Raw genomic sequence first — 15949 nt, forward strand, 5'->3', positions numbered from 1 at the left:
CTTGGTGTATGCAGAATGAGCAGTGCCTATGTTGCTGGTCCTTGAGCCCTTGGTCAATTCTGCTACGGTCTCTATTAAAAACTGTCAACCAAGGAATATACAGGAATCAGCAACAAGCAGTCAACAATACAGCTCTGAGCAAAACTTCAAAGTTTTTTTTTTTTAAATTCTCCACTCATGCATCTAGTTTCTTATACAGAGAGAGAGAGACAGACAGACAGACAGACATATCTGGCAATTTTCTGCTGTCTAAACTCTTACTCCCCCAGCAGTCAACTCAACCTCTGCTATTCCTGAGAGCAAACTCCAATCACCGCAGCAACGACCTCATTTGTCCTGCAAAGCACCCCCTCCCTTCAAGTTCCACTTAGAGAACTAAAAAGCAGAACACCCACTTTTGCTACAAAAGTGGATGTGAATATCCTCCCATCACTGGAGTTTGTTACCATGGGGACCATCTACAGAGCAAGGCCTAGGCTGCATCCTTCAGCAAGGCCTCAGTTACCATGACGATGTTGCTGACCAGAACTATACTACCCCTCCAACCACTGCTTCATTTTGCTTGCCCTTTCACACACTTCAACCACCCTATTGCAATCACAAAGGGAGGGGCAGGAGAGTAGATCCGCCCCCCTTTGCCATTCCTTCCATGCTTTTTGTTATTGTTGCATCATTTGGGTCAAACTGCAATTGTTTTCAGAATGCACAATACAGTACTGTAACCTATACACGTCCTTCTACCTAAATGAATGTATATAGGCACAAAGAACATTAGACTCTGAAGAAAAAAGAAGTTGGGTGTCAATACTCCTGTACACCTTCTTAAATTAAAAATTAAAACAGCCTACCAGTTGGTCATTCATTGACAATTGGATGAAATAAAGCGATACTGGAAAGAGAATGTTAGGAAGCCAATACAGTGCTGTGGAATATGGGGTTTCACTGGAGCCAGGGCTCAGCTCTAAAAATTTATTTTCAATGCTGGGGGGTTGGTCCTGAAAAATATGTGATAATTATAGTAACAGTGCAGAGAGAATGCACGCCCTTGAGCATGCGCAAAATTGATGAAGAGCTATCTCAGCATGTGCAGCATGCATTCACTCGTACTAGAATTATTGGGGGGGGTTAAACACAGGGTTCGCAGATGCAAAAGCATGGCTTCTGAGCAGGTTTCAACCTCAGATATCTTCCTAGAAGTGATTTAAAAGGGCTACATCCTGGCCCATGCAAGCGAAATTCTGCACAGCCAGGTCTCAAGGTTGTTCCTCAGGAAACAGGAAGCAGCGTGAAAGAGGCCTTGCTTCCTATATTTCTTTTGACCCACTGTCACCTTGGGTCAAATCAGTCTTGAATGTTGCTGTACTGTTTCAAAAACTTCAGAGTGTGTTTACTAGAGACCAAAGTCACAAGCACCAAGAGCCCAAACCCTCTTTCACCTCTGTGAAAAAACAAGCATCTGCCTCCAATCTGTCATCAGTCCCATCCATGTCACACAGCCACCCATATTCAGGTCACCTTCTGACACATTCCTAGTCCATTATCGCCATGCTGTCAACCCAGCCCCTCCCTTGCTTGCCCAAGGCATGGCATCGATCCTCTCCAGTGCTCCAAATCCTGCACCTGCCTTTGTCCACTGCCCACCCTGTACTGACTGCATGTGCCCCAGGCCCACAAGCACAAACATTTATTATTGGCATTCCTACCCCTATATAAATCAACAGTCAAAGCTGCAGTATTAACGGGTAACACCCAGGGCACAGGAAATACTCCCTGCACATCTGTAGAGGCAGGTTGGACAGGGTCAGTCAGGGGACATCTCTGCTCCACACACTCATCTGAGAAGAACTGAGATCCTAGCAAAAGCAGGGCAAGAACAGGAACACATCTACAATATGTTAGGGGGAAGGATTATTTTGTCACACTGTCTGATGTTATGATCCAAAGCATTATGCAGATCTGTGCTTGGATCTCCCAATATGTATAGATATGTCCCCCCACCCTAAAGCAGACGTGACGGGGGTGGCAGTTTGGGTTCGTGCTTTGCCCTGGTTAATAACACTGCCACTCCACAGGTGGGTGGATGAGATTTGCATATGGGAATTGGTGCAGAGGAGAGAGACAACATCCCCACCCCCATGGCTGCTTTTAGAAAAAGAGAAATACATCAGGAGACCGAAGCATAGCTCACCTGCTTAATGTGCAGCATGATCCAAAGATATGCTTCACTGGATTTACAATAATTAAGAAAAATATCACCTTGATTCAAGTTATGCTTCTGCCATATATGGACGTGGGTATGTTGCTGACTATATTCTGGTCAGAATCCATCAATCTTGTCCACATAAGACAGAAAGCAGTGCTTTATCAGGAGTATGGAGCTTTTGTTTGTTCCTGTGTGCAGCCTTGGACACAGGAAGCTGGTTTATACTAAGTCAGACTATTGGTCAGTATTGTCTGCACTGACTGGCAGCAGCTCTCCAAGGTTTCAGGCAGGGATCTTGCCAGCCCTACCTGGAGATGCCAGGGATTGAACCTAAGACCTTCTGCAGGTAAAGCAAACATTTTACCACTGGGCTATGGCCTTATTGCCCATTGCTCTGGTAAGCAGTAACTAGGGAGGGAAAACACTTGCTCAAGCAATGCAACTTGCCCAAGGCCATCCAGTGAGGGATCAGTTTGAGCCAGGATTAGCGTGGGGCTCAGTTTGAGCCCAAATAGTTCTGGGGACTATTCTGAAAAATCAGAACTCAGCCCTACGTCATGCATGTTACAATAATGATGATGCCTCCGAGGATGGAGAGGAGAGCTGGTCTTGTGGTAGCAAGCATGAATTGTTCCCTTAGCTAAGCAGGGTCCGCCCTGGTTGCATATGAATGGGAGACTTGATGTGTGAGCACTGTAAGATATTCCCCTCAGGGGATGGAGCCACCGCTCTGGGAAAAGCAGAAGGTTTTGTTCCCTCCCTGGCTTCTCCAAGATAGGGCTGAGAGAGATTCCTGCCTGCAACCTTGGAGAAGCCGCTGCCAGTCTGTGAAGACAATACTGAGCTAGATAGACCAATGGTCTGACTCAGTATATGGCAGCTTCCTATGTTCCTATGATGCACAAAATGCACCATTTTCACTATGAAATTCCCTACTATGCATATGCATTTGTGAGGCTAAGGGGAAAGGGATTCTTGATGGGAGGGTGTGACTATTAGCCACAATTCCCAAGGCTGGAGGGGAATGCCAAAAGATGTAAGTGAAGCACTCCGGGTGGGAGAGAGAGACTGGGAGTGAAAAAGCAACTAGCTACACTCCCTCAACCCCCTACATAATCTCCCACAATCATCTAATTACATCCCTTCTCTTTGCTTTGAGATGACAGCTTAGGCATGCCCCTACTGCAAACTTAAGCCAGCTTGACATTCATGGCTTCTCTCCCAAGAAGCCATGGAAACTGACCTACCTCGTGGAGGAGGAAGTCAAGATAAACCAAAGAAAATTCCAAGGAACTTGCAAATTAGATGTGCTCTAATTATGTGGAGATGTGCAATAAAATGTTGCAGTGAATCCCCAACCCTTAACAGGATTGTTCCTGTTTACATGAGCCCCTATAGTAGTGTTTCAGGCTTGCAGGAGGTGGGGGAAAGGGGTGAGGAAGGACACCTTTTTCCTTTCCTACCTCCTGAAATCTATTCCTACTGTGCTACATAATTCTAGCGAGATCAATTTGAGGGCTGCTTTTTTATTATATGTGTGTGGGGGGTGGTGGTGGTTCTGGACAATCATTTGACCCCTTCTGACGAAGCATGCATTGGATGCCTCAGAGTTAAGCAGTTATAGGCCTGTCTCCAACCTTCCATGGCTGGGCAAGGTAACTGAGAGGGGGGTGGTCTCCCAGCTCCAGACAGTCTTGGAGGAAATTTATTATCTTCTAGATCCATTTCAAACTGGCTTTCGGGCAGGCTATTGGGTGGAGACTGCCTTGGTCAGCATGATGGATGATCTCCAATTAGTAACTGACAGGAGTGTGGCTCTGTTGGTCATTTTGGATCTCTCAGCGGCTTTCAATATTATCAACCATAGTATCTTTCTGGAGCGTCTGAGGGGGGTGGGGGTGGGAGGTGCAGTGGTTCCGCTCCTACCTCTTGGGCAGATTCCAGATGATGTCTCTTGGATACTGTTGCTCTTCAAAATCTGAACTTTGGTATGGGGGCCCCCAGGGATCCATACTGTCTCAAATGCCTTTAACATCTACATGAAACCGCTTTGCGAGATCATCAGGAGATTTGGTGCAGACAGTTATCAGGATACTGATGACACCCAAGTCTATTTCTCCATGTCATCATCACCAGGAGAAGGGATAACCTCCCTAAATGCCTGCCTGGAGGCAGTGATGGGCTGGATGAGGGATAACAAACAGACTGAATCCAGATAAGGTACTTATTGTGCAGGGTTGGAACTTGGGAGACAATTTTGATCTACTGGTTCCGGATAGGGTCATACTCCCCCAGAAGGAACAGGTATGCAGTCTGGGGGTACTCCTGGATCCAAACCTCTACCTGGTGACTCAGGTTGAGGCAGTGGCCAAAGGTGCTCTCTATCAGCTTTGGTCGATATGCCAGCTGCTTCCGTTTCTTGCGATAAACTACCTCAGAACAGTGGTACATATGCTGGTCACCTTCAGACTTGACTACTGCAATGCATTCTAGGTGTGTCTGGCTTTGTATAGTCTGGAAACTGCAGTTGGTACAGAATGAGGCAGCCAGGTTGGTCTCTGGGTCATCTCGGAGAGACAATATTACTCCTATACTAAAAGAGCTACACTGGCTACCAATAAGTTTCTGGACCAAATAAGAGGTGCTGGTTATAACCTATAAAGCCCTAAACAGTTTAGGCCCTGGGTATTTAAGAGAACATCTTCTTCACCATGAGCCCCACCACCCATTGAGATCATCCAGAGAGGTTCATCAGCAGATGCCACCAGCTCATTTGGTGGCTACACGGGGACGGTCCTTCTCTGTTGCTGCCCTGAGACTCTGTAATGCACTCCCTACTGAAATAAGAGCCTCCCCATTTCTGACAACTTTTTAAAAGTCCTTAAAGACTTTTAGACCCGCAAGACTAATTTTTTTACCCAAGCTTTAAAACTTGACTGTGGTTTTAAATTGTTTTAAGGTTTTCATTTTAAATTTCTTTTATGTTGTTGTAGAGCACCCAGAGCCTACAAATGGGATGGCGGGATGATATACAAATTAGATCGGGCCTGCTCAATTTAGGCCCCCCAGCTGTTTTTGAACTACAACTCCCATAATCCTCAGACACAGTGGTTAATAGCCAGGGATTATGGGAATTGTAGGCCAACATCTGCAGGAGGGCCGAAGCTGAGCAGCCCTGAAGGTAGATAGATAAAATAAAAAGCTGTCTTCTTTCCTCTCCTCCTTCCTGAAGCTCCCTGGAATACTGTGGGGAAGGAAGTGTTTTATTCTAATGGCATGCATCCGTCCCACCCTAATCCCCACCTCCAACATACTATAAATGCCTCATGCAGGCTCATTCCCTCCACATCCTCTCCCCCCCACAACTGTCACCCTCGGCATTCTGCAGACCTTGAAAGCACTGAGCATAGGCCCTTGTAAGACCATTTTAATTTTTTTTGGCAGGGAGGTGGGAAGGGAAGTTTACAAAAAATTACTTCTGCCTATCTGGGAAGCTCCCTTGAGTATATAGAAACCATAACCTGATTTTTGGATGGCCCCATTCAGAGGAACAGCAAGGTTGCAGTGGACCCTGGAACAACAAGTGAAGAGGGTCCCTGCCTTCCTCCCCTCTGCCTTCTTCTTCAGAGAGGCAGGAGAGGGAGCGCAAAGAGCAAGCCATCACCCAGCTGGTAGCCCCCCTCCCTTGGGGGCTGAGGGACATTTGTGCCCCCCCTTGTGTCCCCCCCCCATAGCTACACCCCTTCAGTTCCAAACTAACAGGCCCCAGACCACTCACATTCGGTATTCGAGAGAATGGCGACAAGTGGGGTCCTGCAACAAGATGTTATGTATCCCACCCCAACCCAGGACTTGAAGAGCAAAGCTGGGCCGATGCTCCGGGATCTCACAGGCACAGCTAGAGCCAGTGTTTCTTGAGCGGATACTCCAATCTTTAAATCCATCTGCAGATTCCCGCTCATCTTTTGCTATTATAACAAAGGTAACACATCTTGGTACTGTGGCTGCCGCTGTGGTCAGAAGAACAGTAGTGAATCCAACCCGCCCCCACCTCCCAAAACTATGCAACAGATGGATTATTGCTGCTGGGGAATGTTGTTGGACCCAGATGTCTCCCAGATGTTCATCTCAGTCCAAGTGCAAGAGGAATTCTTGGAGCGAGCAAAAGGACACACACTGCCTGCTCTCCCTTCCAGGCCTGAAAAAGGCCACACCCAGGGTGGGCTGTAGGACTCTCGCCTCCCCCACACATATGGAGGCAGAGGGTGGGAGGCAACAGGGCAGGGCAGGCTGAGAGATGGGGAATCGCCAAGGGTTGCATACTACACACAACTACTACTGCAGCTGCTGCCATGCAGGTTCAAAACCTGACACTGTCCATCAGGCCTGGCTTGTACATGGCAGGACCATTCTTTTCGGTGGGGAACACTCAGAACCTATACGGAAAGCCCTGTCCTCTCTATCTGCCAGGACAAAAGCAAGAGAGGGGTGCAGAACAGACTTGGTCAAGCCAAATATAGCCCAGCAGTCATGGATGGCGGTGGCCCAGCTGGGGCTGCAAAAACAGGGCAGTTCCTATGCACCCAGCAGACCACCCACAGTACTGGATGGCGGGCTGTTTTGAATGTGGTGGGTCACAAGTTGGGCAAAACTGCTACAGAAAGGAAGAATAATTGTGGTCAAAGGACCTATCAGCAAGCCACTCTCAGTGTGTGGTCAGGCTCCGCTTCCCAATTTTGTTTCTTCAGTCTGATCTGGTTGTGTCAATCTGGGAAAGATGGTTGCAGGATGATCCAGATGCATCCAACTTGAGGACATCAAGAAGTGATGGCATTTGTGTACCACTAACAGCAGTTTTTCAAAGTGAGCATCAACCGGGCTATCATCCAGTGCTCTCCAGTTCCTCACCCCAGCAGCCTCGCTTCCCAGAGGATATCTTGCCAAACTCACTTGCCACCTGAGAATCTGGATACAGCTCTGTCCAAAGTTTCCTCTCCAACTCCTAGAAGGCTGATGAATCGGGAACCCATCACGGATTCCTCACCCTATCCATTCACTCAAAAAGAGCACCAATTGGAACAGCAGCCATGGGCAAATTAAAAATATAAAGCGGGGGGAGTGTTATTCAAGAAATGTAGCGGTAGAAAAATGGCATGCTACTGTCCTGGAGCAGGGCAGGGGGAAACACTGTGATGCATTTTCATCCAAAGAGCAATTGTACTTATTTGAGAACTCAGCCTTAAAGGCTCACCCATGCTCCTACTTCTTTTGAATCTCCACTGCACTGGCCTCTTGTTCTGTCCAGTTCAATCTCAAGTGCGTATGCATTCAGGGAAGTCTCCTGTGTATGCTTGCAACAGTATTTTTATATATTTGCTTTTCTAGATGAAATTAATCTGGCTTCCAATCAAGCAATAAAACTTTAAGATAAATACAAAACCCAGCAGTTTCCTCCTAGAAGCATCACAACAACTTACAAAGAGACTCAAGCAGCATCGAAAGCATTTCTGAACAGCCACATTTTTGCCTAGAGATGAAAGGCATATAATATATAGTGGCCCATCTTGACTTCCACAGAGAGGGCATTCCAAGAAGTTGGCATCATCACCAGGCGCTTTTTCAGATGGCAACTTTACCACAACTTTACTTTGGGAGGGAGTGTGTGTGTTCACATATTGGTCAGATTTACCCCGAAGTCCATGCGATATTTCAGAGAACACTTCACACACGATTCGGGTTTCCCCCTCCATATTGGAACCTAGCCTGATTTATGTCCAGGGTAAAAAAATCCTCTTTTGGTGTCAGAGTATCCTTTATGCCCCAAACTCACAGTACAGCTTTGCAGTAAACCTGTAGTGAAGCCTGCTGTCTGAAAGGTCTCCAGAAAGCCTGACTCCTTATGGATGCTCACCACACCCTGGATGGCACATCTGGAGCAAGGCCTCAGATGACAACTGAAGGACATGGGGAAGGAGAAGGAGATCTTTCAGGCGCCCAGGTCCTTGAACTGAGTCTAGAAATAAACAGGCAGTTTGTGCAGACTGAGCAGAGTTGGATAGTCTTACTTAATACTGAGTAGTTACATTTTGCATCAGTTTTCAAAACACTTTTGTAAGCGATTGGGACATCAGAATTCCCTTTTCCTAAAGTGGAAAAGGGCATTCAGAAGTCTAGGTACTTTGTCTTTTGCTTCTCCAAGGCCCATGAAGACACACAGACAACTGATTTAAAATTAACAGTGTTTATTCTCACCCAAATCTTGACAGACTTCAGCAAACAGCAGTAAGAGACCATTTCAGATTGTTCAGGCACTGTGTTCTTGGCATAGATCAAAAATTTGACTGTCGTAAATCGAAAGCTAACTGTCTTCACACTTTCTCCCCTTCCTGTCTCCTTCCCTTCTCTCTTTTCTGTGGTTCCTTGAAGGTGTGTGACCCTATTCTCTCATTCTCCTCCCTTATATCCTGTCTTAGAGTCACCCACTCAATTCTGTCCCCTTGTTTGTCTTAATAATGATTGGTCAGAAGAATTGGGACATAGGAGCATAGGAAACTGCCATATACTGAGTCAGACCATTGGTCTATCTAGCCCAGTATTGTCTTCATAGACTGGCAGGGGCTTCTCCAAGGTTGCAGTCAGGAATCTCTCTCAGCCCTATCTTGGAGAATCCAGAGAGGGAACTTGAAACCTTCTGCTCTTCCCAGAGCTGCTCCATCCCCTGAGGGGAATATCTTGCAGTGCTCACACATCAAGTTTCCCATTCATATGCAACCAGGGCAGACCCTGCTTAGCTATGGGGACAAGTCATGCTTGCTACCACAAGACAAGCTCTCCACTCCAGACCACTCATAACCTATAACCTAATTCATCACCCCTTTGTGGCTTATAAATCATTGGTCAATCACATTGCACGTAGAATTGTGAAAACAAAGTGTGAAGACAGTTAGCTTTCGATTTACGACAGCCAAATTTCTGATCGATGCCAAGAACACGGCTCCTGAACTCTGAAGTTGTCTCTTGCTGCTGTTTGCTGAAGGCTGTCAAGATGTGGGTGAGAATACACGCTGTTAATTTTAAATCAGTTGTCTGTGTATCTTCATGGGCCTTGGAGGAGCAAAAGAAGCCAAGCAAAAGGCAAAAAGTACCTAGACTTCTGAATGCTCTTTTCCCCTTTAGGAAGAAGGAATTCTGATGTCCCAATCTCTTACACTTTTTTAAAAATACCACCATGTAGCGTGTGTTACAATAATCCAGTCTGGAGGTGGCCAGAGCATGGAATCCTTTCCTGGAATAGCCATAGTTGGTTCAACAGCCAAAGCATATAAAAGGCATTCATCACTGCCTCCAAGGAACACCCTCAAACTTCAAACCAAGGCATTCTGAGCCCCCATTCACACCATCCAAGGGAATACAGTCCACAACTGCTTACACCATTTTTCCGCCTACAGAACACTGTGGTCTGGATTTTCTCAAACTGTGCAGCTAGGGTTGGGGGAGGATAGTTTGGTTGACCCTTGAGTTCCCAAAACATTTCAAAGCCAAACGGTACTGCGAGCTGCCTGCACAACATCTACTTCTCAACCTCCTCATATCCAACTTGCATCCCTAGTAAATGAAGTTAGCCCATTCCCACTGGATAGACGAGTGTTCAGCTAGCAGTGAGCTGGATCCTTGCACACTACTTTTTCCATTACAGATTGACAACAGCAACATGTGACAAGCTAAGTCGGGAACACACTCTCAGCAACTGCATCAGTACACGAGATAAGCTTCCATGATTCATCTCCTATATACCATCTTTGCCAGGATATTCATGACCAGTGTAGTTATACAGATCAGACACCTCTCTGTCAAAAGGATGGGCAGACAGATCAAGCGCTGTCTAAGTTGGGAAGAGGAGTTCCAACCCAGCACCAAGTCTATTGGCTACAGATCTCTGCTCAGGACTATTTGTCTGAGAGTAGCAGAATGCCCAAAACTTCAGCCAGGCTCGTCTCTTCAGACACTGAGATATTATAACTGGATATTAAACTGAAAAGGCACAAAAGTCCACTACAAACAGATCTGGGGGCGATTTGGAAGCACTTTCTCTTCCAGAATTCCAATTAAAGCAAAGACCTGGTTTCAGTTTATCAGAGACCAAACAAATTCCCATCAAAAAGCCTGAAAGTGAAAGCAGAGAATGGCTCGAAGGCACTCGATGTAGTGAAGCGGGTTTGAGCTTGCCTGGGCATAGGAAGCCACCAAGTAGCCGAGGCCTTGTATGAGGCAACAGATTTATAAATGAAAATAGTCAGATCAGTGGTTAGTTTCGAAATAAGACAGGTGCTGGGACTAAAATCTGTCCGGAGACCACACCCCCTCTCAGCAGCCATTGTCACAGATGTTTGGGTCTAGAGGCTGCAGTTACTCAGTGGCAAGGAAAAAGGGGGCTCTGCACCTGCTCAAGAGGACCCCCCTTAGTACGGCTGTCCTAGAATGGGAAAGAGGTTTGAGGTCTCAGCTCTGGGCACAGATTAATGCCTGGGAGAAATGGCACCAGATCTCAGAGATGGTGGCAGGTTCAGCTTTCACAATGTAGACCTATCCCACTCACCCACCCAGCTCATTCCTCAGGGTGGGGTAGGTCCTTTGTGGATACACTTTGGCACCATTGTTTGTCTTGCTAAGTTGATACGTCTCTTGATGTGAATGCAGAACTTTTATTATAGTTAGAGACAGAGCACAATTACTTCCTATTCCCAAATGCGAAACTGAGGGGAAGAGACAGTGATTTGCCCATAACCTCTCCACAAATGAGCTATCCATTGGGCACATTATCTCATTAAACCAGGCTGTCTTGTGGAAACACAGTTTCCAGAACCAAGCCCTCACAAAACAGCCTGGTTTAATGAGATAAGTTTGCCCAATGGCTAGCTCATTTGTGGAGAGGTTATGGGCAAATCGGTGTCTCTTCCATGAGACACAGGTATAAAAATATAGAAGTGGTATAAAATTATAGTGGTAGTAATAGTAGATTTATTTATTTATTTATTTATTTATTTATAATCAGAGTCAGCGTGGTGTAGTGGTTAGAGTGCTGGACTAGAACCAAGTAGACCCGAGTTCAAATCCCCATTCAGCCATAATACTTGCTGGGTGACTCTGGGCCAGTCACTTCTCTCTCTCAGCCTAACCTACTTCGCAGGGTTGTTGTGAGGAGAAACCTAAGTATGTAGTACACCGCTTTGGGCTCCTTGGAGGAAGAGCGGGGTATAAAATGTAAAATAAATAAAATAAAAACAAACTACTACTACTGCTATTACTACTACTACTATTTTTATACCACTTCTCAACAAAATGTTCTCAAAACAGTTTACGCAGAAAAAGAATAAGTAGTAAGAAATGCTTCCCTATCCCCAAAGGGCTCACAGTCTAAAAAGAAACATAAGGCAGACACCCGCAAATAGCCGTTGAAGAGATGTTGTGCTGGGGTTGCATAGGAACAGTGCCCCTGCTTAATATAAAGGGATTCACCACTTTGAAAAGTACCTCTTTGCCCAGTTAGCAGGCAGATGGCGTGGCAGTGTGTGCCAACGACACCTTAAACACTTCTTTAATTTTTTAAAAAAAACCATTTCATCGAAAAGGTAACAGGCCCAGCAAGTAAAATAACTGAAATGTTAATGAGGCATTTATATGAAAGCAACCAGGATGAAGACAGAAACAAAGCAACTCCCCAAATATGAAGAAAGCATAGAAACCTGCCCATTTGCACAGTGAGAGGCTACCCAGCCTCTGGTTTTTGTTTTGTTTAAAAAAAAAAACCCAAAAACTGGCCAAAGCACAGGCCGAGCAGATTAATGGCCCTGGCATGTGGAAGCACACAGGTGGACCTTCTCCTTTCAAAATGGAAGCAGCAAACACCTTAAGGAGAGCTTCTTCCCTCTGGCCCTCACACAAAGAGGCATGCTGTGGTTTAGGCTAGATGAAGCATAGTTTATTAGCCACATATTCTTGCCCGCGATACTAAAATACATTAGCTGGCTGCTGTACCTATGAGGAGCAGCAGGTATACGGGGCAGGCAACAGGTGACGGAGGAGAGCTGACCTGTCCAAAAATCAAATTGAACGACACAGCCTTAGGCCCCTCCTGCCCTGCCCAGACCAGCCACTCCACCCCGATTCTCACTTCTGCCCCCTTTGTGTGACAGGATCAATTTGCCTCTTCCCATCACCAAATTGGTGCCCCCTCCAATGATGTAGCTGCCAATTCAGAAGCACAGCAGGCGCTCTCCATGACAGCCCCCATGGCCATGCCCACCCCACCAGCCAGAGAAGCCGCGAAGTCCCAGCACTCCGTCCCCTCCCCGTGCGTCCCCCCTCCACTACACCCCTGCCCCCATCTGAGCAAGACAGGGTTAAAACGAGGACAACAGTTCCAGGGGAGACATACAGATTCCTCGAAAAGTCAGAGTCTGTTCTGCCTTTAACAGGAGAGACGTGAAGCGACAGATCCCTCAGGGCAACATCCAGGAAGGGGAGAAATTTCTAGCCACCACCCTTACACACACACACACACCCCAGTGAGCACTAGCTGGAATAAAGCTTGAGACCTCCCCGCCACCACCCACAGAATAATTCTCCGCCACTCATTGATCACCCAGGACAAACAGGCCCTTCTATCTCCCCTCTGCCATATGGACCCAAGACACAAATAGCAACAGCAGGTGGAAAGCCACTGAAATACAGCCATGTGGAGGCTCTATTGTGGGAATCACCATGCAGCTCCCCTCTGACCACAGCTGCAGAAAGAGGCAACCTGCCCACTGCAACCTGCCCTTCACACCCACCTAACCAACCTCAGGGCACCACTCCTCCTCCCTGGGCCATCATTTCTGCCCTCTGCCACCACCAGAGGGAGACACTTGCCCGTGGGATGGAGCATGGGCCGCCAATCAGCGCCTCCAGGGCAAACAACATGTTCCAAGCTGGACTCCCCTGGGAGAGGGATATGGCGCCAAGAAAGGGGTGGGGAGAAGGAATTAAGTCACTGTAGCACTTGGAAAAATACAGCAGTCTATAGGGGATGGGTAGATTAAAGGGATGGATCTCGAAAAATGCAATATGTGAGGGACAGAATAGAGGGAATGCAGAAGAAACAGAGAGTACAATGGAGTATACAGGCCCAGTCCACACATGCATGTTGATATATGTGGGAAAGGGTCATCACAGAGCAAACATCACAGTCAGAACATTTCTGACACCTCAGACACAATACCACTCAGGGTGGGGAGCTCACACATTCAGGTGTGTCATCAGGCAATGTATACGCATGTGTGAATTTATGCAGGTGGATTACTGGAAATAAACAAATAGAATACAAGATACCGATGAGACAAGTACATCGACAGAGGGCAAAAAGGATGTCTGGGTAGTGAGCAAATGGGTGTGGACTGAGAAGCAACCTTGTTCAGGGAAGACTTAGGCAGTGTGTATAAAACAGACCTAGGAAAGGTTAGGAAAGGTATTTTTGACGGATGGTACAGACAGAGGAGGAGAGAGAACGGGGCATGACTAGATGGGTGGGTGGATGACAGAGAGAGGGAGACAAAGGTTCAGAGTGGGCAGAGGGAAAAGACCCTGGTCGGGTGTGGGGAGATGACCATGTAAGGAGATGGTCGGCCAAAGGGATGAGGAGGGAGGGGGGGGGAAGAAGGTCGAGGGAAAGATGGGGAGGGGGATGCTATGCAGGCTGACAGATGGGAGGTGAGAGCAGGAGGTCCAAACAGGCCGTCAGAAGAGAGACAAGCTCCCCTCCCGCGATGGGGAGAAAGACCAGAATAGAGCCGCGCCGCGATCCCATCCCAGCCCTGGTCCCAGGAAGCAGTCCGTCGATTCCTGCCTGCCCTACCCCCCTCCGGGCGCCTTTCCATTGCATTTGTCGCGGGAGGGGAGCCCTCTAAATAGAGTATATCTGGAGCAGACAATGGGTCTCCCAATATCGAGAGAGGCGCAGTGGGGGTGGGAAGGAAATCAGCGCGGACCCACCCACCTCCCCCCACCCCTCCTCTGCCACGCTGCAAAAGCCAGGCGGGTCCCCCCCCCATCTTTGAGGGCTGGGGGAAGAGAAGGGAAGAGCCCCACAGGGCGATCAAGAAAGGACGAGTAGGTGGGTGTGCGCGCTAATAACAAGGCGCGGAAAAGCCAGGCAGCTGTCTAATGCCCCCTCACCTTGATCGGGGGAGGGGGAGAATGATACAGTGCACGATCGCCCCCAAATTTCAAGGCGTAATCCCTTCCCCAGAGAACTGACCCCCCCCAGCAGATTCCAGGTCTCCTCGGACGGAAGGGGCGCTTTCTCCAGCCTCTCCTCTCCCCTGCATTGAACACTCACCCCCCCCCGCATCCGCTGCCCCTCCCCACGGGCAGGGCTTCCCTCGCGCACCCTGAGCACCCCGATCCTTGCCTCGCGTTCCCGCTCTCTCACGGACTCACCCTGCGGGCTGGGAGGCTCCCCCGGCTGCGCCTTACCCCGAGCTGGCCAGCCGGAGCCGACGAGTAGCGGCAAGAGGAGGACGAAGCGCATCGCCAGAGCCGGCGCCCGCAGCATCCTGGGCGCCCCCACCAGCTCCCCGCTACCCGGCCATGGTGCTCCCGGAGAAACCTCAACGACAACCGCCTCGCTCTGCGGGATCCGGTTACGCCGCGGCGGCGGCGGCTGCGATTGTGTCCCCAGTAGCCCCCTCCTGGCCGGTGGGCAGAGCGAGAGCAGCTACGACGGCTCCACCTGCAGGAACAAGACGGGACCGCCACCGTCTCTGGCTCTCCAGCGCCTCCCTCTCTTCCTCCGTGCTCCGCCCTTAGCTTGCTTCAGCTTACACGGCCCAATAGTCTTGGGGAAAGGGCGGGGGGGGCCATACGCGCCACAGAAAAAGTGGGCCTCTGAGCATCTGCAGATTGCGCTGGTTAGAACGAAGGTAGTTTAAGAATGCGTTTCGGAAAAGGCGGGTCCGTTCTGGAGTATGTAAAGTACGTGGCGGGTGGGGAAGAAAGAGAGGAGTCTCCGAGAATGTGCATGGTGAAGTGCTTGCTCTTAGCCCGGAATTTGTTTTATTTTTCACCGCCAGCGTTCCCATTTGGAGCATGCGAGGGTGCAACGTAAAGACTAGCCCAGGCAGAGGCCTTTGAGACATGTGCAGAGTGCATTTCCCTCCCCAAGTAGGAAGAGAACTAGTTGAATGATGTCACTTTCAAGCAAATCTGTGCCCCGAAGACCTATGGTCTCTCTGCAACAATAACCACCTATTGCCACCACTAGGTGGTGCTGGAGGTGAATGTGCACGCACATGAAATCAAGTAGTGGCAAAAGGCACTACAAGGAGGAATAGCCTCGGTGCCCACACCGTGGTCTTAGATCATCTTCTGCAACACAGAGAGTCCCTCAGCTGGCAAGTTAGTGATAAAAGAATTTCCCCAAAGGTAGAAGATCTACTTTCCTTTCACTGCCTCTACAACTGAACTAAATTTGGTTCAAATCAAGGTCCACAAGTTAGATCTCTTGCACCTCAAATGTTTATGCATCCGCCTTCTTGGATCGGGATGGAAGACGTCATCACAAACTACACCACTGAGGTGTCCCTGTGTGTCACTCACTACAAGTGTACCAAATTTGGTTCAAATCGGTTAGACAGTCCTCAAGTTAGTGCACTTGTGCATCAAAAGTTCACAGGTCCACCGTCTTGGATTGGGGTGGATGACATCACA

General features: G+C 48.3%; 1 protein-coding gene across 6 annotated transcripts in view; it reads right to left on the minus strand.

Annotated features, from left to right (window-relative positions):
• Positions 1-14981, minus strand: part of FAM171A2 (family with sequence similarity 171 member A2) — a 56038-nt gene extending 41057 nt beyond the window's left edge. Inside the window, exon 1 of one of the 6 annotated variants that reach the window (XM_053265856.1) lies at positions 14717-14981. In XM_053265856.1, coding sequence (XP_053121831.1) covers positions 14717-14795 — 79 coding nt within the window. In that variant the 5' untranslated portion in view covers positions 14796-14981. Of the gene's footprint in view, positions 1-261; positions 282-395; positions 414-446; positions 543-14680 lie in introns of those variants that run through there. The other 5 variants (XM_053265858.1, XM_053265855.1, XM_053265857.1 and 2 more) reach the window with 5 other exon arrangements.
• Positions 14982-15949: the final 968 nt, after the last annotated feature.

Source organism: Hemicordylus capensis, chromosome 6 (assembly GCF_027244095.1).
Source record: "Hemicordylus capensis ecotype Gifberg chromosome 6, rHemCap1.1.pri, whole genome shotgun sequence".
NCBI lineage: Eukaryota > Metazoa > Chordata > Lepidosauria > Squamata > Cordylidae > Hemicordylus > Hemicordylus capensis.